This window comes from Trichomycterus rosablanca, chromosome 6 (genome assembly GCF_030014385.1).
Source record: "Trichomycterus rosablanca isolate fTriRos1 chromosome 6, fTriRos1.hap1, whole genome shotgun sequence".
Taxonomy (NCBI): domain Eukaryota; kingdom Metazoa; phylum Chordata; class Actinopteri; order Siluriformes; family Trichomycteridae; genus Trichomycterus; species Trichomycterus rosablanca.
This window is the reverse complement of record NC_085993.1, coordinates 38,561,227-38,588,609: the sequence shown is the minus strand read 5'-3', so window position 1 is coordinate 38,588,609 and position 27,383 is coordinate 38,561,227. Positions and strand designations below refer to the sequence as shown.

At 40.7% G+C, this 27,383-nt stretch overlaps 2 protein-coding genes across 3 annotated transcripts in view; one reads left to right on the top strand and one right to left on the bottom strand.

Moving 5' to 3' along the window:
- Positions 1–1,704: 1,704 nt before the first annotated feature.
- On the bottom strand, positions 1,705–10,941 carry LOC134317105 (zinc finger protein 629). The gene is made up of 3 exons (XM_062997808.1): positions 10,859–10,941; positions 8,239–8,401; positions 1,705–4,807 (listed from the first exon to the last, which is right to left on the bottom strand). The coding sequence occupies exons 1-3, from the start codon at positions 10,904–10,906 to the stop codon at positions 3,843–3,845; spliced, it is 1,176 nt and encodes a 391-aa protein (XP_062853878.1). The 5' UTR covers positions 10,907–10,941; the 3' UTR covers positions 1,705–3,842.
- A 2,274-nt stretch (positions 10,942–13,215) lies between these two features.
- LOC134317104 (transcription activator BRG1) overlaps positions 13,216–27,383 on the top strand; it is a 28,554-nt gene continuing 14,386 nt past the window's right edge. The window contains exons 1-14 of one of the 2 annotated variants that reach the window (XM_062997807.1): positions 13,216–13,302; positions 15,975–16,192; positions 18,844–18,976; positions 20,111–20,524; positions 20,728–20,808; positions 21,034–21,301; positions 21,758–21,884; positions 21,977–22,150; positions 23,117–23,290; positions 23,591–23,809; positions 24,589–24,719; positions 24,817–24,871; positions 25,746–25,855; positions 25,969–26,116. In XM_062997807.1, coding sequence (XP_062853877.1) covers positions 15,989–16,192; positions 18,844–18,976; positions 20,111–20,524; positions 20,728–20,808; positions 21,034–21,301; positions 21,758–21,884; positions 21,977–22,150; positions 23,117–23,290; positions 23,591–23,809; positions 24,589–24,719; positions 24,817–24,871; positions 25,746–25,855; positions 25,969–26,116 — 2,238 coding nt within the window. In that variant the 5' untranslated portion in view covers positions 13,216–13,302; positions 15,975–15,988. Of the gene's footprint in view, positions 13,303–15,974; positions 16,193–18,843; positions 18,977–20,110; positions 20,525–20,727; positions 20,809–21,033; positions 21,302–21,757; positions 21,885–21,976; positions 22,151–23,116; positions 23,291–23,590; positions 23,810–24,588; positions 24,720–24,816; positions 24,872–25,742; positions 25,856–25,968; positions 26,117–27,383 lie in introns of both variants that reach the window. The other variant, XM_062997806.1, reaches the window with a different exon arrangement.

The following is a 27,383-nucleotide window of genomic DNA, read 5'->3' as shown; positions in this document are numbered from 1 at the left end:
GTACCTTGACCACTGAGCCACCACTGCTCTATTTTATACACAGTTAACCTAAAATTGCAGATCATATCAAAATAATCCACATGAACAGATGACTTGCACCAAAGACATGGTAAATACTCCTCCAAACAGTGGTAGAACACGCTAAGATGCCAGTTTATTACTCACTAGGATTGGCATACCAATATACAGATGTACATACATACAGAAACACACTGTATTGTCAGTCCAAATGGTATTCCAAAAAGCTAGCAACAAATAAAATGACATTTAGGATTTTAAGGAGTAGACACAATGTTGTATTTAACAAAGAATCTTCTTTCTCCACACGTTGTTTACATGATAAGTACAGTAGCATATTACAGTGCCAGCAAAGTGACATAAATCAGTCACACATCATTGTGTGGTGTTACATACAGTGATACAACAACAAAAAAATAAAAATAAAATAAAATAATACAAAATCTAATCTTTCAGAATCTCTATGCAGTTAATGTCAAGGTCATGACGTTACAGTCAAGTCAACATTCTTCAGCCGCCGTCACTTTAGGAACTTGCTGTTTACACTGACTTGCACAAAAAGGACTGGTTAGGCTGAAAATAATAATTCATTTATTATGCAAATATGCTATGACTTAGCTAGAGCTAACTTGCGATATTAGAATGAAATCTGGTTTTGCTAGTTTCACTTAACTGTAACTGAAACAGTAAATTTTGGGTACAAAAAAATAGCATTACTGAGTCAGTGGTGGGCCAAATGATCCAAACCTTGGTGTTTTGCACTGTAGTGTGTTAAACCATAGTTGTAATCAAAAGGTCTATCTCAGGGGTTTCTTACCCTGTAACCTGCACACATTAAAGCCTATTACCTTTGGTGGTACAGAGCTAAATTATACTAGCCGACTACCACTGAAATCCGAGGTTCGAATCTCAGCAGTGCTATCGGCCGGTCGAGTGTTTACACAGACATGATCGGCCGCAAGCCCAGATAAAATATGGAAATTTGCGCCAGGTAAGGCATCTGGAGTACAAACTGTGCCAAATAAGGTAAACAGGCGAGAATGATCTGCGGTGGCGACCCCTGAATACAAAAGCATCTGAAACAAGTAGAAAAAGCATTAATGTGCAGTGTAAAACCATTTGATCAAGCAACGGTACAGGTGCAAAACAATCTTTCGCATTGTGCTTATAAGTAAAAGTTTTCCTAAAGTTGCAGCCTAAATTTGACCCAATCATGTCCCACATATACATGAAGTTGGATATGTAGGAGAATTTACTGGCAATTAGGGGCACATACAGTTCCACCATCTGATTCAGCATCTCGACTGACTGTACATGTTAGCCCTGTCTTTAATTTGGACCTACTGTGAAGTAGTCCATGCAACAAAAACTGAAGCTTCAGAGATTGACACATCAATGCACTTGTGCATTTGTTCTATGCTGGGTATTAGCGGCTTAACAGCTGTGCACTTAGTTAGCATTTTGATGGCAAAATTCACAAGTTTAAACACGCTGGAAATGATAGATGTTAAGATCTATTTGCTCTTTAATTCGAAACCACAAACAGCTACAATTCCTACTGAAATGAATGTAATTCTGTATATATATAAAACCTGCTGTGACACTAGCTTTAACTGTTCAGGAAAATATACTGCACACATACTTGTGAAAGATTTTTATAAGAAAAAAGGAAAATTAAATGCTAATACAAAGAAAGGAAGCATACACATTAAGAATCTTATCTTTTATACAGTTCTACTGAATATTTTACTCGACAGTATACCTTGCTACAATATACAGATATCGTACTGTACAGTCCACTTTAAAACTGTACTGAAAACAGAAAATAACAAAAGTGATTAATTAAACAAAGAGGCAGCCAGGGTTTCAAATATTGTGATAATCGAAGAAACCCTTTGGTGCTTTGATGCCATTGTTTTTCCTGTATTTACCATGTAGAGGTAGAGAGTTACAAATGGTCTAGAATCAGTCGAGGATTAGACTGCTAAATAAGCAATGCACGCAACAAAGACCTTTGGCATGCAGGAAACCACAATTCTGTAATATACTACATTCTAGTTCATTTAAAAGAATAAAAATAGTACAAATTCTTATACGGATGACAAAAAAATGATTTTCCACTGCAGAGACAAACCAACTCCTTGGACCATAGATGCATCATTGAACTATTAGGGCCCTGAAAGCTTGGTAACTTGTTTATTAGGGGATGTGAAAGGCCTGGTAATATTTATATCTCCTAAAAACACCTACAAGCTGACCTTACTTCTTACGAGCCAAAAGCCCCTTTCACACCTGAATGTCCCAGAATGCCATGGTAATAACCAGAAAGATTAATTAAGAGGCAAATTCTTAAATAGATTCTGTAGGCTGAGGATATTTTACTGGGATGAGACCTAGTACCATTCTGAAACATGACACGTATGAAATGAAGCAGAAATTTTCAAGCAAAAGTGCTGGCACAGCACAGACATACTATTTTCGAGGTGACTGTCTGGCTGTTCTTTAATCTAAGAATTCATATTAGCTTTGTCAGCTTTATTCATACATCCTCGTAACAGCTTTAACCTAATTAAGGTTGCCCAGAACCTTCCCTGAAACACTGGGCACAAGGTGAAAAATACAACTTAGGAAGGGTGCACCACACTCAGCAAATGACTTAATTACACCTAGCGTCATAGATTTCATCTACAGCTAGAGTTTCCTAAATTCATTTAAAGAACCCAAATCACGTCCTACAGGTATGCACATTCTTGTACATTAGGGGTTTGTTTGGCAATTTTTAAGCAAGCTAACACAGCTTCTAATAGAGTAAAAAGCAAAAGACATTCAGACCATCAGTCAGCAGCCCACCTGACTGTGAATCAAGTCAATACATACTTATTGCCCAATTAAGCAGGGATTCCTTTAATCATTTATGTGACATTGCAGATTAAAATGTAGCAATTCTGAACGCAGAGTTTATTTATAGGGCTGGTTACTTATATTCACTGAAAGTTGCAGTGGAAAACCCAACAAAGCGAGTCCACTGTTGCTCTCTAAACTGTGCTAAAGAAGACCTGGTAAAACCCCAGCCTCAGAAGTATACAAGATATCTGCAGAATTAAGTGATTCAGCAAGGCAAGCTGTTGGAATTTTGTGCTTGGGATGATTCTTTATAGAATAAATGGCCATGTATGTGCCAGCCCACAAATGAACTTGGAATGAAATGTAATAAATGAGTGTTTGATGGTTGACTCATCCGAGAGTGGAATGCAGAAGAGGATTCCTCATAACTGATGCAATTACGAATTCTGCTGGCTCATCGATGGCGCCTGCACAGAGACAGGGGATAATGGAGATGATGCGTGACTCTCCGTGCACGATACGGATCTCCATATAAACCCGCCTTGTGCAGGTGAAAAGAAGAGGTCGGCTACTGCACACGATGGAGGCTTGTGTCAGTCATGAGGAGGTCAGCAGAAGTAAAGGAAGCAAAATCCGATTGGGTAATTGGAAAAAAAAACATTAAACATTAAAGTGTTTGAAAGTAAATTCCACCGAAGCCACCGTATGTTAGATAAAAGGACTTCCAAAGAAAAGTAGAGGAACCCTGGTCAATTACCATTTGAAAGATGCAAGTGTGAAAGACGCAAAGACGGACATTACAGTTAACCAGTTTAAGTTCTGTTTGGAATAATGCAGTAAATTTATGCTTCAGTCCTTTCAAACAAATTTATATCCCACTACTGAGTAACCAAGCTCATCTGGAATCACAAAGCTCTGCAGCACAATGACAAAGTTTGATTGGCCACAAATAGGGAAAGAAAAATAGCAAAGCCATCGTTTTATGCTCTGTCTCCGTTATGGATCCTCTGGTGCCTCTTGAGCTCACCGGACCTAAAGAAGTTCTTGCCACACTGGGCGCAGTGGAAGGGCCGCTCACCTGTATGGATGCTCTGGTGGCCCTTAAGGCGTTCCAGACGCGAGAAGCTCTTGTCACAGTGGTTGCAGCGGTAGGGCTTCTCTCCTGTGTGAATGCGCCGGTGCTCTTTAAGGTGGCCCGACTCTGAAAAGCTCTTGCCGCACTGGTAGCACTGGTATGGCCTCTCACCGGTGTGCGTCCGGTGGTGTCGCTTCAGGTCCCCAGAACGAAAGAAACTTTTCTCACATAGCGTGCAGCGGTGTGGACGCTCTCCTGTGTGGATGCGCTGGTGGCCCCGCAGGTGACCCGAATCAGAAAAGGTCTTTTCACACTGTGGGCACTTGTAAGGTCGCTCGCCGCTGTGAATTCGAAGATGCCTTTTCAGGTCACCCGACCTGTAAAAGCGCTTGCCGCATTGTGGGCACTGGTACGGTCGCTCGCCGGTGTGCATTCTCTCGTGCTGCTTCAGGTGCCCCGAGTCAGAGAAATTCTTGCCACACTGCAGGCAGTGGTAAGGCCGCTCTCCCGTGTGGATCCTCTCGTGTCTTTTGAGGTCTCCCGACGTGGGAAAGTTTTTACCACACTGAAAGCAGGGGAACGGCCGTTCCCCGCTGTGGATTCTCTGGTGGCGCTTAATGTCGCTGATTCTGAAGTACTTGCCACAGTCCTGACAGTGGTATGGTCGCTCTGCTGAGGGCTGGCTGCTCGGTTTAGGTGGTGGGCTTGTGATGGGAGTTGTGAGGGGGGTTGTGAGAGAGGCTGTAAGTGAGGCTGTGAGTGGGGTACCTAGAGTGGAAACGAGGGCTGTAGTGAGAGGGGTAGTTTTAGAATTCGCTCCGCCACAGCACGCCGTGAGACACTCTCCTGTTTGTTGCTGAAGATGCTGAGCTGTTTAACAGAAAAGAAAGGCAGAGGAAATCATAATCGAGTACAATACACAAAACTAACGCTAACTCAAGTAATTCTTTAAACTTTAGGATCAGAGCAGCGTATGTACCATGTATGGCCCAAAGTAAGTGGACAACCCATCTCCCCCCCCCCCAAGCCCCCCCCCCCCCCCCCACCCCAATATTTAGGTTAAGGTGATTTAGCCACACCCATTGCTATCAGGTGTAAACATGGTTTAAATAGTTTGTTGTGGAGAAATGTCAGTGGCCTGCAAAGAGCTCTGAACTCAACTCCCCTAAATACTTTTGAAAAAAATTGAAATGTTGACAGAAAGCAAGGCATTTACATCCATCAGTGACTGACCTCACAAATGCCCTTTGACTAGTAGACACACCAAAACATATCCTGAAGAGTGGAGGCTGTTATAGCCACAACAAAGGAGGCAACTCCATATTAATGCCTTTTGGGTTCAGTTGTTCATTTTTGTGCACTAAAAGACATCAGTATCTGAGACCCATTCATACAAGTTATTCAAGAACCTAGCATTGTGTTTGTAAATGGATAATCTTACAGGACCAGTCACGATCTCAAGATTATGGTATGGTAATGGTCTTCAAAGGCTGGCTATAAACTGTGCTAAAAACCAGTCCACCACTTAGCTTTGATGCAAATCAGAAGGTTAATGTTTCCATGCTCTGACTGTCTGGTTTTAATAGATGCAAATTTTGTCAGTTTCTTTCAACCAACATCCCTGACTGCCATTAGTTAATGTTTAACCGTCAGCTGACAAGAATCACACCTAAATATAAACAAACCCAAATAAACACAATAAAGTCTTAATGTTTTATGGATTGTGACTGTGGCAGCAATGCGGAACAGTAACAATCACAGTAAGCAGAACCAGTTTAGCAATGAAAATGTAGATTTTAAAAATTAGCTTACAGTCTATTACAAGTGCTAAAATACTGTAAATAATAGAATTGTAAAAAAAAAAGGGTTATACATTCAAAACAGAACTGCAGCAATCCTCCCAAATGCATCAGTGAACAGCACCTGTGCAGTGAGGATGAATGGCACACTGTACCTCTCAAGTGTTTAAAATAAGATCTGGCCCTTTTAAATCAAGATAGCAGTTTGAAAGAAATTGGAACGACTGGATAACATTAATGGAAGACCTACTTCTTTGTCGGTTATTGCTTTTTATTAACATGCAATAAGCGATGATGCAGGTCCATTATTTAGTTTACCTCCTCTACAGAAATGTATTTTAATGCCTGGGCAACTGAACAGTTTATGATTTGCAAAATACATTACTTATATTCTTTATTTTATTATGTTTTCCACACTTGCAAGACACAGATTTACACTTAACAGACTAAATCAATTTATCTGGTGCAGCTCAAAACAAAACCTATTTTAATTACTGTAAGTTCTTTAGGCTCCGCACTAGGGCTGGGCGATATGGCCCTAAAATAATATCACGATATTTCAGGTTATTTTTGCGATAACTATATTTTTGGCGATATAACAGAACACTGAAAAATATTTTATTTCGAGAAAACACTATTGCAAAAAAAAAAAAATAATGTTCAGTTGTTATTTAGAATTAATATAAGTTAACACTTCGTAAAAAAATGTAAGACATATGTAAGAATTACGCACACTTTTCTGTATTTTGTCTTTCCAGTAAAAATAATGTAACATAATGTAATGGCAGAGTCAGACAATTTCCATAGGGGTGGCCAGACTGAGACCATGCTCACACAGGGGTCGCACAGAAACGTGTGGTCACTCATTTACCTATACAAGCAGTGAGTGCCATGTAGAATTACATCACGAAGACCTGCATACTACTAAGCTTTTTTTCTCTTCATTTTCCCTGACAAGTAAAAAAAACAAAAATATAGCAACCTTAACATTATGAGGAAGAATTTCAAAGATATTCCTTTGCAATACTTGATAATTTGGCTGCCAACTTGTGTGTAATGATGAGACTCAATTGAACCCCAGAACATGCCAGCGTGAATGCATGGAAAACTAATTTTAATTTTCTTTTAACAATATGATACAGACTGACCAACACTATTAAGCAAAATCAGCATTGAAAATTGACTTTACTTTTAATAACCTTCTTCAATGCTGGAGCTTTTTAAAACGGAATATTTTCTTTTAAATAGAAGTGTTATTTAACTGCTATTAAATTGTTTCCCAACAAAATCCGCCCAATTTGGTGGATAACCGCCCAATCTGGCAACACTGGAACGCGCAGAGCCCGGTGGCGCCTTTACTCGTAGCGCGCCACAAATACTACTAAGTACAGTAGTAGTGTTAGTACTAAGTAGCAGTAGTACTAAGTACAGTAGCAGTAGTACTAAGTACAGTAGCAGTAGTACTAAGTAGCAGTAGTACTAAGTAGCAGTAGTACTAAGTTCAGTAGTAGTGTTAGTACTAAGTAGCAGTAGTACTAAGTAGCAGTAGTAGCAGTACTAAGTACAGTAGTAGTACTAAGTACAGTAGCAGTAGTACTAAGTACAGTAGCAGTAGTACTAAGTACAGTAGTAGTGTTAGTACTAAGTAGCAGTAGTACTAAGTAGCAGTAGTACTAAGTACAGTAGCAGTAGTACTAAGTACAGTAGCAGTAGTACTAAGTACAGTAGCAGTAGTACTAAGTACAGTAGTAGTAGTACTAAGTAGCAGTAGTAGTAGTACTAAGCACAGTAGTAGTACTAAGTACAGTAGTAGTAGTACTAAGTAGCAGTAGTACTACTTCTGCGTTGGTGGTTGACATTAATGTTGAGAGTATTCCTGAACTGTTTGGTGGAGGTGCACTGTTGAATTGCGTCCCTGTGTGAACCTGCGTGCAGAAATACTTCCGCAAAAAAGTTGCCGGCAAAGCGGTGGTTGGGGTTTGGGTTGCCAAAGATTAATTTATGGTGGACTTGGAGTTTTTGGAACGAGCTCCTCCACCGCAGAGCCGCTTTCCGCCATACTCGTTGCTGTGCCCAAATGACCCACGTAACGAACGTACGCCATTTGCGTAGCTGTGTGACGTCATTACGTAAACAACGCAGAATATCGCTATTATTACGATATGGGCTTTTTTGTATCGTTTTAAAAATTATACCGGTATTATCGTGAACGATACGATATAGCACACCCCTACTCCGCACTTAGGAGGCACAGATTTGCTATATCGTAGGTGACGTTGAACGCTATTTTTATTTAATATTTTTAATGCTTAATCTCACATTAAGCACGCTACCAGGAAATTCCCCCAGTTTACAAGCATAAATTCCTCTCAGGCACTGATTTCCACAACAACGCAACATCTGCTCGATAACTTATGATAAAACATTTAGCTTAGGTGAAACTTTTAAAAGGGTGTATACATTGTATTAGCAGTAATGAGAAAGCTGCAGAAAGCAACTAACCGAAATGGAAGAAATCCTCCACACTTTCGTCCTCCTCTTTGACTTTCACACCAGGACCCAGTGAGCGGCTGAAGTGCTGGAAGGACCCGACAGTTCTCACTCCTGCTGTAGGTAGAAATTTAGTGCTAGAAGAGAGTGCCTGGTTCAGTTTGTTCCCGTAGTCCTAAAAACAAGAGTGGACATCAGCAGCGCTCCAACTGATCTAACTATGGAGTAGGGATGTTAATGATTAAACTGATAACCGACAAATGAGTAATTGTTCGGTTATGGCTGTCAGTTAAAAGGGTCGCTTAAATGTATCTCCAACAGCTGAGGCTTGATTTAAACTGAGAGACGCTATAAATCTCTACACGTACAAGCAGAACAGTCAGCTGAATTCTGACTCACTCTCACTGAGCACGTACCAGTTCTCTTTACAAATGCATTGGTGGAGAGCTGCAGTTCTAACCCGATTAGGAGGACCTAATGCATTTCTATTATTTAAAAAATAAACAATGAAACTATTAAGCATTTTAACAGTGATGGTCGGTTATCAGTTAAAAGAAACTGACAAAACTCTTTCATATAGATAAATCAAACCAATTCAAGCTAAACTAGAGTTTCTTTCCTTTAGGGGTCTGTTGACCTTTACCTTAAAGGAGCAAGTGGGCCTTAAGACAGCTGTATGCTATTGTTCCTACAGTCAAGATACCTCCAAACAGTTGGAAAGCAGCTAAAGTCTCCACCCATCCCTGCACTAAATGGCTAAAAGATGTGTGAGCCCATTGAAAGAAGGTGCAGTTATCCCAATCCACATTACCTGTTATTGCGGTGGTCATCTTGTTCCTTTATAAACTTGTAAAAGTGAAAAAAGGTTCATCTGTAAAGCAGCAGTGAAGCGTTGTTATTTGCTACATCATTATATTTTAATAATGCAGACATTGTGTGTTTTCGGTTGAAGGCATATTTATAGTATGTGGTTTTGGTACATTAAGCAACATACAAGATTTTCCCCATTACACTGGTATGTGTACTAGCCACCCCAATTTGATAAATGGCTGAAAACCTTGTAGTGCTCTGATGAGAAATAAAAGCTTTGAGATTTTGCATCTGCATTCATTTTGGCCTGCTCACAGGGAAAACATACTGTAGTCTTTACTGGATTGGTAAAGGCTTTTTAATTTCAAGCATAGTAGGGTTGTGTGTTGACATGTTAAAATGCTTAGTGCTTCCACTGTTGTATCTGTTGTTAAAATCTTAATGTCATGTCATGTCATGCTTTACACACTTTGGTAACATTCATGAGAGAAACGGCAGTTATTCGTTACACACGATTCATCAGTTCAAGTCTTTTAACGAACACAGTCCTGGACAATTTTTATATCCCCAATTAACCTGACTGCATGTCTTTGGACTGTGGGAAGAGACCGGAGCTCCCGGATGAAACACATGCAGACACAGGGAGAACATGCAAACTCCACACAGAAAGGACCCAGACCCGCCCCACCTGGGGATCAAACCCAGGACCTTCTTGCTGTGAGGTGACTGTGCTGCCCACTGAGCCACCATGCTGCCCACCAATAAATTCCCTTATACATATTTAACTACTAGCACTTTTTTACTTTTTGTGAGTTGGGAGGAAACTGGAGCATCCAGAAAAATCCTTTTAAATATATTATTATCGCAATTATTACAGTTATTATTATTACATGAATAGCACTGGTAGCTTACTTATATTTAGCCTTTTTAATTATTGCTATTGTTAACATTGTAGCTTTATTTAACTGATGTAATTAGTACTGCAATAGTAACAATAATAAAATCCTTTTATTAAATATATTATTATTGCAATTATTACGGTTATTATTTTTGCATGAATAGTACTGGTAGCTTACTTATATTTAGCCATTTAAATTATTGCTACTGTTAACATTGTAACTTTAACTGATGTTGTAATTGGTGCTGCAATCACAACAATAATAATAAAAATAAACATTAATAAAATAGTAATATTATTACTAAAACTTTGACATTATTGTATTTATACAGTTATACATTTATACATTCCATCAAATAAGTTTAAATTGGCTATTAATCGGATGAGAATTAGCTGAACTAACTCGCACTGAAAAAACTCCAGCGGTGCAGCTAACGTTACACGAAAACACAGTAGTACCTAGCAAAAGAGAAGATACTTGAAATGCTACTTAATTGCATAATTAAAGCATAACTTTACAACATATTTTTAGTAAATTGACTCTTCCTGTGAAAACTACGTCTTAATTAAGTCAGCCAATTTACAATTGTGTTTGCGTGAGAAAACGTTTTTTCTTCCACCCGTATTCCAGTCAACTCGCTCTGATTGGCTAGTTGTTCACCTTAACGACCAGCCTACTGTAACCAACCAGTAATAACGCAGAAAAAAGATTTTCCTGGCCAATCCCAACACAGAGGAACCACAAATTGGGTAGGAAAAAAAGAACACTTCTGTAGCATCCACGCTAACTAGAACGACTGGCTAGCATAGCATAGCACAGCAAACGCTAACTCAACACTGGACTTATTAAACAACAACAAATAAATAAGCGTATAATATTACCTAATTCGACAGTTGACAGAATTACAATTTGTATTAACTCACCATATCCACCCTACCGCTCCATTTGGTTAAATCATCGACGAAATTCATCGGTTACCAGCAAAGAGCAGAAATCCGATATTCACCGGAACTCTGTTGTGTTTACCGAGACGGAGAAAATAGAACTTTCTTTGCCCCCTGTAGGTATGGAGTGGAATAGCATGCTCATCAATTAATACCTGTTCTTAAAAATGAGGACGCATATTTATTATAATAATAAACCTACCGGTATTTTTGGTATTTGTAAAAAAACTGAAGCACTCAAATAAATCAATACAGCACAGAACATACCAAACTCTATATACAGTAACCAGTAGATAGATTGCCCACCCTGGATTGCACCTTCACTCTATGGCAAGTAGAAATTTGTTGGGGACACTGGGATCCACTAGGCGCATATTTGAATCACTGTACAGTGGTAGCCTAGTGGGTAGAGCTTTGGGCTATCAACCGGAAGATTAACGGTTCAAATCCAGGCTCTGCTAAGGCACTGTTGGATCCTTGAGCAAGGCCCTTAACCCTCTCTGCTCCAGGGGTGCCGTGCGATGGCTGACCCTGCGCTCTGACCCCAGCTTCCAAACAAGCTGGGATATTCGAAGAAAGAATTTCATTGTACTGTACATCTGTATATGTATATATGACAAATAAAGTACAGTATATCTATATCTATTTACACTCAGCATCTGGTAGAAAAAGCTAACATCATCATCCTTAGTGACTTTCTCCTACTTTAATCAGTACCAACAATAGCACATTGGGTACTGTACGAATAGTTCTGCATTATGGTGCATACCATATTGTTCTGTAGAGTATTGTGGAAAAGGGGCTCTGGTCCCTCGTCAAGATGGGTAACCAAATTTATCACATGGAAACAACCAATAAATGTGGGATCAGGGATATAAAGCGTACCGTACCACAGGGTACAGTGCCATAGAAAAGGGGTAATGGTCTTTAAGTCTGCTCATGTCTGCTGCATTTGACATGTGTACCATGAGTGGCCTCCATCAGGCCAACTTTAATATAAATAGTTTGACTTTTAGAGTGGCATGGGTGCTTGGTGGGTGGCACTGTTGCCTCACAACAAAAAGGTCCTGGGTTTTATTCCCTGGTGGGTCCAGGTCCTTGGTGTGGAGTTTGCATGTTCTCCCTGTGGCTGTGTGGGTTTCATCCTAGAGCTCCGGTTTCCCACAGTCGAAAGATATACCGTGAGGTTCATTGGAGCTACTAAAATTGCTCTGTGTGTGTGTGTGCCCTGTGATCGAATGGCTGCCTGCTTGGGGTGTTTCCTACCTTTAACCGGGTGAATTGTAACCACTGCGACCCTGAATATGATAAAGTGGTGGTAAAACAAACTTTTATAAAATGTATTACTTGTTACGAATTACATTTAATATATCCCTAACCCAGGGGCGGCCCGTTCCTTAGGGCGATCGGGCGACGCACCACCAAAGGACAAAAGGGAAGAAATTTTTCTATCACAGCTGTGACTGTTCTGGACAGTCTGTCTTCCCTCGGAATATCGTAGTCCAATCAGCGTCAAGTTGTGTTCCATACAGTACCGCCCCTTTCGGGGCGATTTTCAGTTAGGCTCATAGACTGTGATTGCTCTCATAGACTCTCATGTTAAGGCTCTTTTTTTCGTACTGCAGGTGCTGCAATACATTCTGAATGGGTTCCGGGAGGGCTCGCACTTACGTGCTTGCGTCACACGTAACCTGGTGTCGTGATCTCGTCACCATGACTACCGTTACCTCAGTTCGGAGCAACTCCATCGTGTAATCAGGATAAATTAGCAACTAAAGAATTAGGACCACCCAGACCAAATTTAAACATCAAGTATCTACAAAGGGGGGAAAATCATATAAGTTACAAGTAAATTACAAGTAAGTAATGTAATTTTTAAATTGTGAATTGTGATTGCACTTATTGTATCTCCCCAATTGTTTAATTGTACTTCTTTATTCATTGCACATCAGCCCTGATGCCAATCTTTATTCTGGATCTGCTGCACCTAAAGTAAAATGCTATCTGATGAAGACTGAATTAAATTGTTAGTGTGAAGGCTTTACTTCATTTTATGATTAATGGTAAAGCTGGTCTCACAGACTGACAGATGACTTAAGATGTTAATTATTTAAGCTTTAATTTATCCATTGAACGGGTCACCCTGGCCATCATCGCAACAATTGCCCCCCCCTCAATTGCCACTGTCCCTGACCATCGCTTGTTTCGGAATAGGCACGTATGCACATATTTGGGGTCAATGCTGGCGAATCGATTCGCATGTTCGACTCAGAACCGACTCGTTAAAAAAAAGAACCGATTCATTTGTGAATCACTGATTTCTGCTTAGCAGCTTACCGGTAATTACAGTGAAACCAGTGATCTGCTTCAGCCATGTAAGTGCTGAACCTCTGCGCCCTCAAACGCTTCAATAATATTGTCTGGTAAGTCAGATCCTTTTGTATATACGCCCACCATTGTTATTTCGGTAAGAGATCGCTTGTGTCACCTTGTTTGGCCATTTTTGCTGAGCCGAAAAGGACAAGGTGGAAGACATTTTCTCTTGCTGTTAAATCCTAATCTGATTGTGTTAGAGATCTTTTATATCTGATCCAGTTGTCTAATTAGAGATTTGTACCATGTGTGTAAAATTATTGTGTATATGTTAACGCACAATGTACAATTTGTGTGATGATGCGAGACCCTACCATGCCAACCTAAATTTCATCCAGCTGCAGGCAGCAGCATCATCATCACCTGAAAGAACTGAATTTGCACATTTCCCCCAGTGATGTTTAAACACCTAACCACCACTGCCCTCTTGGTTGCACGGCTTGAAATTGACCGTATTCTGGGTGCAGCAGGCTGTGTTGGTGCTGCACAGCTTAAGCGGCCGGGGTTCGATCCTCACCTTTTGTTTAATGTCTGTGTGTCTGGGTGAGTTACCCCCGGTACCCTAATTTAGTCTAACATTCGTAAAGGTTCCTCTAACCTTCTTAAAGCTTTTCCTTAATAAAGAGACCGCTTTATTTTGGTCAGGGTCGCGGTGGGTCTGATTAATTAAGCCAAAGGCAGGAAACACCCTGGACATTCAGACACACACACGCACAACAAAAGTAGGGCCATTTTAGTAGCTCCAACTGGTGTGGTGGCACAGTGGCTCGGTGGGTAGCACTGTCGCCTCACAGCAGTGGCGGCTCCTGCCAAATCTCTCAGGGGGGGCAATTGTTGCGATGATGGCCAAGGTGACCCGTTCAATGAGTAAATTAAAGCTTAAATAATTAACATCTTAAATCATCTGTCAGTTTACCCTCACAAATAACTTTGAACATGGAGAGAGACCAGCTTTACCATTAATCATAAAATGAAGTAAAGCCTTCACACTAACAATTTAATTCAGTCTTCATCAGATAGCATTTTATTTTAGGTGCAGCAGATCCAGAATAAAGATTGGCATCGGGGTTGATGTACAATGAATAAAGAAGTACAATTAAACAGTTGGGGAGATACAACAAGTGCAATCACAATTCACTATTTAAAAATTACATTACTTACTTGTAATTTACTTGTAACTTATATGATTTTCCCCCCTTTTGTAGATACTTGTTGTTTAAATTTGGTCTGGGTGGTCCTAATTCTATAGTTGCTAATTTATCCTGATTACACGATGGAGTTGCTCCGAACTGAGGTAACGGTAGTCATGGTGACGAGATCACGACACCAGGTTACATGTGACGCAAGCACGTAAGTGCGAGCCCTCCCGGAACCCATTCAGAATGTATTGCAGCGCCTGCAGTACGAAAAAAAGAGCCTTAACATGAGAGTCTATGAGAGCGATCCGGGGCGATTTTCAGTCAGACTGAAATCGCCCCAAAAGGGGCGGTACTGTACGGAACACAACTCGACGCTGATTGGACTACGATATTCTGAGGCAAGACAGACTGTCCAGAACAGTCACAGCTGCGATAGAAAAATTTCTTCCCTTTCGTCCTTTGGTGGTGTGTCGCCCCATCGCCCTAAGGAACAAGCCACCCCTGCCTCACAGCAATAAGGTCCTGGGTTCGATCCCCAGGTGGGGCGGTCCGGGTCCTTTTTGTGTGGAGTTTGCATGTTCCCCCTGTGTCTGTGTGTTGAGTGTTGAGGTTGGCTTAAAATGTAGACTTGGGACCCCAGATCACCTTGTTCTCCCTGTGCGGGTTTCCTCTGAGAACTCCGGTTTCCTCCCACAGTCCAAAGACATGCAAGTGAGGTGAATTGGAGATACAAAATTGTCCATGACTGTGTTCGACATTAAACTTGTTAATTGATGAATCTTGTTTAAAGAGTAACTACTGTTCCTGTCATGAATGTAACCAATGTGTTTAAAACATGACGTAAAAATCCTAATTAATAAATAAATAAAATAGCTCCAACTGGCCTGACTGCATGACTTTGGACTGTGGCTGGAAACCGTAGCACCCAGAGGAAACCCACACGGGCACAAGGAAAGCAAGGTGATCTGTGGCCCCAGGTCTACATTTTAAGCAAACCCCAGCACTCAGCTACCCCATCACACAGGCAGAAGGTTGGAGTAAATATGAATGTACTTATAAATGTGCTACAACAAATAAATAATACATTTCCATTGACTAACATGAAAGTATATTAAATATCAAAGAATATTGGTTGAATTGCAGTAATTACTTAAATTGTATTTATTGTTGACTTTATATGAAATTTGATTTCTAACTATTATTAAATGTTACATTTAAACAGTTAATATAGCAAAGTATTTAATTGAGAATAATGATTGAAATATCAGGTGTGAGATGGTGATCAGGCATTGATGTTAGACAAGTCTTTTTCACAAATAACATTCCAGTTCCTTCTAAGGATGATTAATGAAGTTGAGGTCAGGGCTCTGTGCAGGTCACTGAAGTTGCTCCACACTAAACTCATCAAAACATTTTTTTATTATTAACCAGTGTGTTAAAATGCACTGACCTATATGTCCTGGATCACAGCAGTGCATTCAGTGTTGCAATAAATGCATCAGCTATTGTGTGTACACTTATTTTGTTAACAAACCTATTTAACATTACTAGTTAAGCTAATACATTATCTTTCTGCCATGCAGAAGGACACGGAGAGATGTCCACCCCAGAACCTTCATTAGGTCCTTCCCCAGGTCCCGGACCCTCTCCGGGGCCCATGATGGGGCCCGGACCCTCCCCTGGATCTTCCCACAGCATGATGGGTCCAAGCCCTGGACCCTCCACAACATCAGCTCATCCTCTTCCTCAGCAAGGAGCAGCTGGATACACCCAGCAGGACAGCATACATTCAATACACAAAGTAAAGCCACAGTGTGTGTATGTGTTTGTGTGTGTGTGTGTGTGTGTTTGTAGAACAGTTATTAATTGCAGTGAAATTGCATTATACAGTTTTTTATTATACTACAAATCAGCATAGTACAACATATAAAAAACATGTATATTTACATGTATATGACATATAAGCTATTTTTACAATTATGTTCCACTGTTGAGTAAATACACTGATCAGCCATAACATTAAAACCAGCTCCTTGTTTCTACACTCACTGTCCATTTTATCAGCTCCACTTACCATATAGAAGCACTTTGTAGTTCTACAATTACTGACTGTAGTCCATCATCTGTTTCTCTGCATACTTTGTTAGGCCCCTTTCATGCTGTTCTTCAATGGTCAGGACTCTCACAGGACCACTACAGAGCAGGTATTATTTGGGTGGTGGATCATTCTCAGCACTGCAGTAACAATGACATGGTGGTGGTGTGTTAGTGTGTGTTGTGCTGGTATGAGTGGATCAGACACAGAGGCACTGATGAAGTTTTTAAACACCTCACTGTCACTGCTGGACTAAGAATAGTCCACCAATCAAAAATATCCTGCCAACAGCGCCCCGTGGGCAGCGTCCTGTGACCACTGATGAAGGTCTAGAAGCAAACAGCAGCAATAGATGAGCGATCGTCTCTGACTTTACATCTACAAGGTGGACCAACTAGGTAGGAGTGTCCAATAGAGAGGACAGTGAGTGGACACGGTCTTTAAAAACTCCAGCAGCGCTGCTGTGTCTGATCCACTCATACCAGCACAACACACACTAACACACACTAACACACCACCACCATGTCAGTGTCACTGCAGTGCTGAGAATGATCCACCACCTAAATAATACCTACTCTGGGGGTCCGGTGGGGGTCCTGATCATTGAACAACAGGGTGAAAGCAGGCTAAAAAATATGAAGAGAAATAGATGGACTACAGTCAGTAATTGTAGAACTACAAAGTGGAGCTGATAAAATGGTAAGTGGAGCTGATAAAATGGACTGTGAGTGTAAAAACAAGGATGTGGTTTTTAATGTTATGGCTGATCAGTGTATATGTTAATGACAGGTTTAAACACACTGTTGAAGTCAAAGGTTCACATACATTTGACATATTTTATGGCAGTCCTAGGACTGGAAATATTGCAACTGTCCTTTTTCTGTATTTTCGGCCAATTGTTTCTTCAAAGTGCCCAACCAAGCCGGTGGCACTGTAGCCCTGAATCACTGCCGTGTTGGGCTACCACATTCTGTTAATTTATGTGTTGGTTAATACGTTTTTTCACCACGATCACTGCTAGTTGTGGTAAATCTAACCCGAACAGTAACAACATAGTTTTATAATAAAACTAGTACATCACCATGGACAAAACTCACAATATGTTCAATATTTTATTTGCAACATTTATGTCTAGATCTTGATTTACTCTTATAGAACCAGTACATTAGCTATATACAATGGATTAAGAAACTATTCAGACCCCTTGACTTTTTGCATACTTTACTGTGATGTGTATTTGCTTTGAATAGATATAATTGCTATTTTATCCATCAATAAATCTTTATTCATTAATAAATTAATCTTTACAAAATAAATTAATAATAAATCAACACCTGATATTTCTTATTCACACAAGTATTTAGACCATTTCTTCTGTTTGCCAGAAATTACAGCTACAAGTCTTTTTAAATACATCTCTACAAGCTTTGCACACTTTAATTTAAGCAATTTATACCATTTGTCAAGGCAGATCTTTTAAGCACTGTCTGATTGGATTGGGAGCATTCGTAAACAGCAGCATCTAGAGGAGGTTTTCTTTAAGGTTTTTATGTATTTGGCTGAATTCAGCCATCCCTTAATTATAACAAGTGTTCCTGTCTTTTGTTGAGAAACAACTTCATAGCATGATGCTGCCACCACTATGTTTTACCATGGGGATGTTTTAGCCAGGTGAAGGCTTTCATATGCCTTTTTGGAGGGGACATGTGTTAGTCAGGGCCCTCCTCGCTCAGGAGACGAGGTCAGCAGCAGCAGAGAAAGCGAAATGCCATCGGGTAATTGGATACTAGACTGTGGGGGGTGATTGGAAAAAACAGATTATTGTTCTATGTACTTTATACTTATGGACAAGTGTTTATATTGATGATATTGGGACCTGAAGTTGCTAAGAAATGGCTTCTAAGCCCTGATGGACCTTTTTGGGTTCAGCATAAGGTGACATTGTTTTTTCAGTAGCTGTAGTTCTTTATATTGGCCAAAGAAATAGAAAGCCATTCCACAAAGATAAATGACATTTTAACACTTTCTACACCACTAAATAAATAACCTAGTTTACTTTACATAGTCTTTTGAATGAGCATAGTTCCAGAAAACCCACAATACACATATAACAGAACTTAAACTCATACAGGTGGTCCAATCATTTACTCACAGAAAAAAAACAGTTGCAGAAATGATTAAAATCAAAGGATAGGTGTCCTTACAAATGTATGTCAAGTTTCGATCTCTACACTAAGACAAAAATCATGCCTTCAAAACCACAGTAGACCATACACTATTCTATACAAAACATATTCATTGTATTCATACCAACAACATGTGATAGTGTGATAATGTAATTTATGTTATGTGTGTAGCCTATGGAGGGCCTGCATGAGAAGAACATGGGCGAAGAGGCACGTTTTGGCCAGATGAAAGGGGTATCTATGAGAGGAGGAGGGCACCCTGGCATGGGGCCACCACCAAGCCCCATGGATCAGCACTCCCAAGGTGGACGAACAACTCCAAATTATAACTGTCATTTAGCTAATCTTCAGCTACAGGATATAAACATTATAAAGATGATTTCATAATAATTTATACATTTTTATTCTACAAGGTTACATTATATGGCCAAAAATTTGTGGATCCTGGACATTACATTCCAAAGCTATGGGCAGTAATAGCAGGTGGCCCTCTTTGTAGCTATTAAAGACTTTACTTTTAAAAAGCTTTTTAAAAGACTGTAAAAATGTGTTTCCGTTAAGTTAAACAGAATTCAGGAGGTCAGACACTGATGTTGGACAGGATGACCTGGCTTGCAATCATCATTTTAATTCATGACAAAGGTGTTCAATGGGGTTAAGGGCTCTCAACAGGCCACTGGAGTTCCTCCACAACTCATCAACCTATGCTATTATTATTAGCCTTGCGGCCGCTCAGGTGTCACAGCGGTAAAACAAATAACGATTGGCCTGTTGTTCAGATAGGGGCAGGATATTAAAGCCGGATAGGGACTCTCATAACTAATGCAATTACGACCTCTGCTGGCTGATTGATGGCTCCTGCACAGAGACGGGAAAAGAGTGCTGTCAGGGTGTGTCTCTCCATACACAGTGCTGATCCGCATTGCATTCGTCAAAGTGTAGGTGACAAAATGCATACAGCTGCTGCCCATGTGTCGGAGGGGACATGGGTTAGCTTCGTTCTCCTCAATCAGAGTGGGGATTAGCATTGGTGGACGCAATCAGGCAATTGGACGTGCTAAAAGGGAGGAAAAGGGGAGAAAAAAAATTTATTAGCCTTGCTTTGTGCACAGGGGCAAACATTCCAAAAACTGTTAACGCAGTTGGAATCATATCCATTGTATATGACTGATATAATAATACAATACCTGGCTCACTTATTTTTTTAAAGTAAACCAAAACAGGTCAGTTTGTCATAATTAAACATGTTTTAATGCCAAAAAATTATATTTTGAGACATTATAATCATGTTAAGGTATTTTCCTGCACAATTCTAAAGAAGTATTAACTACTGTACTTGCAAATTAGTCAAAATCATTTGTGGTTCAACCTTGATTCCATAAAAATTGCATCTTATCTGATCCCACAATCCTTTCCCTGCTATTCCTTGTGTCTACAGGCTACCCCTCTCCTTTGGGCTCCTCCGATCACGTCTCCAGCCCTCTCCCAGCCGGCGCACCTCCTTCCTCTGCCCCTCTCCTCTCCACCACATGTACTTCCTCCAGCCCTCTAGAGGGTGCCGACTCCCAGCAGGGCCGCTCCGGGACTCAGAGCAGTACCCCTGGCTCCTCCAGCACCCCGACACCCTTCAACCAAAACCAGCTGCACCAGCTCAGGGCTCAGATCATGGCCTACAAGATGCTGGCTCGTGGTCAGCCTCTTCCCGACCACCTACAGATGGCAGTGCAAGGGAAGAGGCCCATGCCAGGCATGCAGCAGGGTCAGACCATGCCAAGTCTTCCCCCTGGTGGTGGAGGAGGAGGGCCTAGCATGGGGCCAGGACCTCTGGGACCCAACTACAGTAGAGGGCATGGTAAGCTAGATTTTTGTGCTGTGTTTTACATGGAAATGGAAGGTTTCAAATGTATAAAGATATTAAAAAAAAACAATGTTTTTTTTGTTAATTAAAAATAAGGGAAATTATGAAGTAAATATGCACTATGAATTGTGATACAATGCGGTGACTTAAGTAAAGACTCTTGGTGTATCTTGTGTATCTTTTCTGCTTTTCTGTAGTGCTTGGTGGACCCAGCGTGCCACCGCCTGGACCAAATGCTGTACCCCCTGCAAATGGACCCCCGAAAACGTGGCCTGAGGGTAAGACTATGTTATTTTGCCCTAATAATATAATTAGGATGATGAATACATTTACACAGTATTGGATTAAACACTGTTAATACTATGTACTATTATTAATACTGGTTCTGTAAAATGGCAATAATAATACACCTTAGTGACATCAACATATTACAGAATCACATCAGATGGTTTAAGCTGCTAAACATTTCGAAGATTAAAACGCTATTTATAATGACTTTGCAGGTCCTATGGTAAATGCAGCCACTCCTTCCAATGCCCCTCAGAAACTGATCCCCCCACAGCCCACTGGCCGACCATCTCCGGTGCCACCCTCAGTGCCGCCCGCTGCCTCCCCTGTTATGCCCCCGCAGACTCAGTCTCCTGTGCACCCTGGTCATTCAGCCCAGGCCGTGCCTGCTATCCCACTGCATCAGAAACACAACCGCATCACTCCCGTACAGAAGCCCTGTGGCCTGGACCCTGTGGAGATCCTACAGGAGAGAGAGTACAGGTAGAATCATAAAACACTGTATAATATTGAGTTTTTTTCTCTTTGTTTTAATAGTTATGAATAGCTAACACGTGTTATAATATAGACCTTTTCAAAAAAAAGTAATTGCCCCCCGGTTACCTAATTAACCAGTTGACCAAAGTTAACACAGCCACTTCTGTGGAGTGACAAGAAAAGCAAACCTTATGACCAGAAGAATACTATACCCATGGTCAAGCATGTTGCTGGATCAGCAATAATGTGGGGATGTTTTTTTCTGATGCAGAAACTGCCAATCCTAACTGTCTGACTTACATCATGGATTCACAGAAATACCAAGACATTTTAGTAGGAATGTAGATAGATAATGTAGCTGGTATAGATTGTAAGTAACAGCTGTAAAATATAAATTATAAAGTGAAACTACAGTGCAAATGTAAGAAAATGTGCAGATTGCTAAAAACATTTTTTTTTCAGACTTGAAGCTCGTATAACACATCGAATTCAGGAGCTGGAGAACTTGCCGGGATCTTTAGCAGGAGACCTTCGAACCAAAGCTACTATAGAACTCAAAGCCCTCCGACTACTCAACTTTCAGAGACAGGTATCATCTACTGCTGTATGAAATTCACTGCTCATGAGTTTGATATATAGTTTCAGTGAGATAAACTCCTCTCAAATGTGTGTATGGTGCAGCTACGTCAGGAGGTGGTGGTTTGTATGCGGCGTGATGCAGCTCTTGAGACGGGTCTGGATGTGAAGGCCTATAAGCGCAGTAAGAGACAGTCATTAAGAGAGGCTCGCATCACTGAGAAACTGGAGAAACAGCAAAAGATCGAACAGGAGCGCAAACGCAGGCAAAAACATCAGGTAAACAACCAAAAAAACAGTACAGAGCTGATTATTGAGGTGTGGTTTTCTTAACAGCAGTGTTTTTAGGACATGGATTTCTATAATTCCAAGAACCACTAAAACTAGTCTGCCATAAATTGGAAGCTGCATGAACACAGGTCCACAGTCAAGCAAACATCATCGCAATGAGATTAAATGATGACATGCGAGAAAGAAGCCTTTGCTCCTGCTTTTTTGCTCTTGGTGATCTATCAGTCTAATTTATGACCTTTTGGGGGTGTGGATTACTTCTGACTGTTCAGACATATTTCTTTTTCTTCCAAATTCCTTTTCAGATTTATCTGTGCCTGTATAAATAGGGCTAATTTGACGGCACCTATTTAAAAGTACATTAAGCAGCGGTCTGTCACCAAATCCTACATTGAAATTTATCAGAAGGTTAGATATTATCACCACTAACAGCTTTTTCCCTTCACTGAAGCCTCTACTCCCATTATGATTTTAACGCTGTGGGCAGTGCCATCCTCATTTCAACAGATTTTAATGAATGAAAACTTGTTTTCTTTGGGTTTGGATCAAATCAGACCATACACATCCCCTTTTAGCATAAAGTGACAGTTCTGGTTTTCTTCCCTACACTGGAGACCCTGTTTGTCTAATTCATGACAGACCTTTTTTGAGGGTGTGGATTACCTCTGACCATTTAGACATGTTTTTTGGTGTAAAAGGACAGTTTGGGGTTTCTACCTGACCTTGGCAGGAGACCATCATCCCATATATTGTGTAATGGGTTCAGTCAGCTATAGTCAACACAAATTATTGAGGAGTTAGTAGGCCACACAACACAGTTAAATAACATTAAATAATTTCAGCACCATAAAATGTATAATTTAGGTGTTTCATTTAAACAACAGTGTAGCAAAAGCAGTCAATGGTAATACATTTATTTACCAGTACACTTGCATTGTACTTGTTGTTTTTCAGGAATATCTGAACAGCATTCTGCAGCATGCCAAGGACTTTAAAGAGTACCATCGCTCAATCACTGGAAAGATGCAGAAGCTGACCAAAGCTGTAGCAACGTACCACGCTAACACTGAGCGAGAACAAAAAAAAGAGAATGAACGTATCGAGAAGGAAAGAATGAGGAGACTGATGGTGAGAAGCAAGATTTATCATACGCTGACATAAATATACTGACTCTCTGAGCAGCCTACAAGCCGTCAATATAGATTTAATACACTTTGGCAACGTAAAACTCTACTGGAAGGACAGAACACAATACGTCTGAAAATATTCCAGCTAAAGATGTAAATTTTGCCAATTTCTTTTAACCAATAACCAACCATCATCAGTTGAGATCTCTTACAATATCATGTAACCACTTTAACTGCAGCTGTTAACTGCATAAACAGAACCCCAATCCTCTTCTTTTCTACCATTTCTGAACCCCCGCAGGCTGAAGATGAGGAAGGCTACAGGAAGTTAATTGATCAGAAGAAGGACAAGCGGCTGGCCTACCTCCTGCAGCAGACTGACGAGTACGTGGCCAATCTAACCGAACTGGTCCGTGCACACAAAGCTGCACAGGCCCTCAAGGTGAAAAAGAAGAAGAAAAAGAAGAAGAAATTGGAGAATGCGGAGGGACAGCCGCTGGCACTTGGGCCCGACGGAGAGGTAAGCGTGAATTTCAGGTCTGCTATCAAATCACAGCTGTGATGTTAATCGTGATGACACACAAACTCTGTGTTCTATTGCTTTTAGAGCTTTTTGTTACAGAATAAAGAAACAAAATAAATCAAAGAAGCCCTGAAGTTTATATTTATTTATTTATAAGGATTTTAACATCATGTTTTATAGGTTTAGTTTTATTTTATTTTTTTGCATTTTTTCCCAATTTTCCTCCCAATCTAGTCGTATACAATTACCTGATTGAATCAGTCATGGACAATTTTGTATCTCCAATTCATCTCACTTTCATGTCTTTGGACTGTGGGAGTAAACCGGAGCTCCCGGAGGAAACCCATACAGACATGGGGAGAACATGCAAACACAGAAAGGACCTGGACCGCTCCACCTGGGAATCAAAGCCAGGACCTTCTTCCTGTGAGGCAGCAGTGCTACCCCCCCGAAGTATGCTCTACTACTGACGTGTAGATGTATGCTCTACAACTGACGTGTGATCCGTGTGCCTACATGAATGGTGGTATTGATGGGGGGTTCACATAGGGCTTAGCGTGTCTGTTCCAGGCAGTACAGCTCTTTGCGGGAACCCATCACTCACAGGTGATGAGAAACGGCACATCGGGGTTGTGCAAGCAGCAGCGGATTCACAATTGGGAATTATAAATGACTACATTGGGAGATAAATAAGTAATACAAAGTATGAATAGTTCAGATATAGTGAAAATCTCTTTTCCCACTTTAGCATAATTTTCTTTTCTTTTCTTTTGTAGCCTCTTGACGAGACAAGTCAGATGAGTGACCTGACGGTAAAGGTGATCCATGTGGACAGTGGAAAGATCCTGAGTGGGGTGGATGCTCCCAAAGCAGGACAGCTGGAGACCTGGCTGGAAATGAACCCTGGGTAAGCATCTGAATTCCTGTGCTTAATTTCAGCCCTAACAGTTGCAGTTAAAAAGAAGCACTGCTGTTCTGTTTTTATCTTTTGGCTTTTGTTGCAGATATGAGGTGGCTCCTAGATCGGACAGTGAGGACTCAGGCTCTGAGGAGGATATGGTAAAAACTGGAGTAGGATTTGAATTAAGTGTAAACAATAAAAGAGTAAATGTAGATGTAATCAATGGTCGTAAAAATACATTTATAAAACGGATAGTTCCGGTCCAAAATCTGATTGGCTGAGCCGCGTTCATCCCCGATATACGCACACCTATGACCACCTCACATCATTCCATATTAATACGCCACTGAAAAGAAAAAGTGAATGTTATGTTCGCCCTCATGTTGCCTAGCAACACTGTTAACGGACTACGTGATTTCGCGGAAGAATGCTTTTTGTAAGTGTTTTTGTAAATAAAAACATTTATAAATTAAACGTTGTATTTTATTAGATTTTATGTTGACTGCCGTTTTATAAAAGCAATAAGCCACTCAAGGCCGTGCATTACTGCTATGATTTTATCACGGGGAAAGACGTTTTAGGCACTCCGCTTCGCGTCGTGCCAAAACGACCTTCCCCGTGATAAAATCGCAGTAATGCACGGTCTCTCGTGGCTTATTGCTTTAATCTAGGCATCCAGGTGGCATAGCATGCTATTCCACTAGCACACTAGTGCTGACATTCTGAACTCCCCAGTTCAAATCTCAGCTCTGCTACCTTTTAGCAGGCACAATTGGACTGGACTAACAAGTGGGCGGGGTCTTCAAATGCTGTGCAAGAACCCTGGTTAGCATGTGGAGGAGTGCGTGTACTATATCACTACATTTAAACATTTTAATTGTTAAAGGTTATTATAGATACTTTGTCAGTTGTGTTCAGTGAACCTATCAAGTCTACGTCCTTAAGCGTCCCTCTAGGTACAGAAGTTCTTAACTGCCATAGGGTCAAAACTACCCTGATTTATTTTGCCTCATTTATAATCAACTGCAGGAGGAGGAGGAAGATCAACCACAGCCATCAACAGCGTCTGTGGATGAGAAGAAGAAGATTTCCGATCCAGACAGTGAGGATGTATCAGAGGTGGATGCCCGTCACATCATCGAGTAAGAATCCATGAGCTAGATCCTGTGTAGGAGATTAAACTTAAAACAACTAAACAAGCAAAGCACCAGTTACTAGTTTTTATTAAAGTAAACACACACCTCTGTTTTGTTAGGCATGCTAAGCAGGATGTGGATGATGAGTACATGGGGGCTGCATTTGAACGTGGTCTTCAGTCGTACTACGCTGTTGCTCATGCCGTCACGGAGAAGGTGGATAAACAGTCGTCCCTGCTGATCAACGGCCAGCTCAAACAATATCAGGTGGTCACATCATGCATAGTAGACATAATACATAAAACCCTTATCCTTAAAAACAGCATCAGATGTCCACACACAAAAGAAATGAGGTCTTCAGATTTCGAGATTTCACTACATGCAAAAGGTTAACTTCTAGAACACACCTATTCAAAAGGTGCAGTAATCTGGTTGGCCCACCAGACTGCTTCTTCAAGGCATCTGTGAGGAAAAAAATAACCAATTAGATAAAATGTATCAATTACATCAAACTAGGGCATCCCTAAAAAGGCAGCCTACAGAATACACACTAATGGCCAAAAGTATTTGGACACCTGACATGAGCTTGTTAAACATCCCATTTAAAGAACAACTGGTATTAAAATAGAGTGACCTCTGTGTGATCCTTTCAGCTGTATCAACAGCCACTGTTCTGAGAAGGCTTCTCACTAGACTTTAAAGTATGTCTGTGGCAAATTGTGCTCATTTAGTCAAAAGAGCATTTGTATGGCCGGGCACTAATGGGATAGTTGTAGCCTAGTGGTTAAGGTACTGTACTAGTAATCAAAAGATCAATGGATCAAGCCCCACCATTGACAGGTTGCCACTGTTGGGCCCTTGAGCAAGACCTTCAACCCTCAGTTGCTTAGACCAGCCTTTCTCAACCGGGGTGCCGCGGCACCCTGGGGTGCCGTCTGGCTTCGTCAGGGGTGCCGTCAAAAATATTCTGATAGCGATGGGTCGTTCGCGAACGATCCGATTCTATTGAACGGCTCTTTAAAATGAACAAAAGGAACCGAGTCGCGCCTCTGGGAGCCGCTATATATATTTTATTTCTGCGCCGTTCAGACTGTAATTCACCCATTCCGCTTCCATCAGTAGAGGGAATTAATCAGTCATAATAAGAGCTGTTTATTGTCGAACTTCAAATCCGAAAACGGAGAGCGGAGAGCGAGCGAGACACACACACACACACACAGAGAGAGAGAGAGAAAGAGAGAGCGCGCGAGAGAGAGACACACACACACACACAGATCGTTATTACTACCTCATTACTGTAAAGATTATAATTTTTATTGTTATTATTTTGCACTGTTTTTATTAATATTTTATTCTATTTTATATTTTTTTGCACATGTAACTGTTTTGTATATATTTGTTCTTTCTTATTGTTATTTGTATTATTTCTCTCTAACTTGCTTTGGCAATACGAATGTCTTTATTTGTCATGCCAATAAAGCTTCTTTTGAGTTTGAATTGAGAGAGCCGTAACCGAGCTACAGAGACAACATGC

Excerpts from the sequence above, each read along its gene's own strand:
- LOC134317105 (XM_062997808.1), bottom strand. The coding sequence starts at position 10,906 with ATGAATTTCGTCGATGATTTAACCAAATGGAGCGGTAGGGTGGATATG. Across the intron at positions 8,402-10,858 it reads GGAGCGGTAGGGTGGATATG|GACTACGGGAACAAACTGAA; the intron begins GTGAGTTAATAC and ends TCTTGTTTTTAG. Across the intron at positions 4,808-8,238 it reads GGAGGATTTCTTCCATTTCG|CTCAGCATCTTCAGCAACAA; the intron begins GTTAGTTGCTTT and ends TCTGTTAAACAG.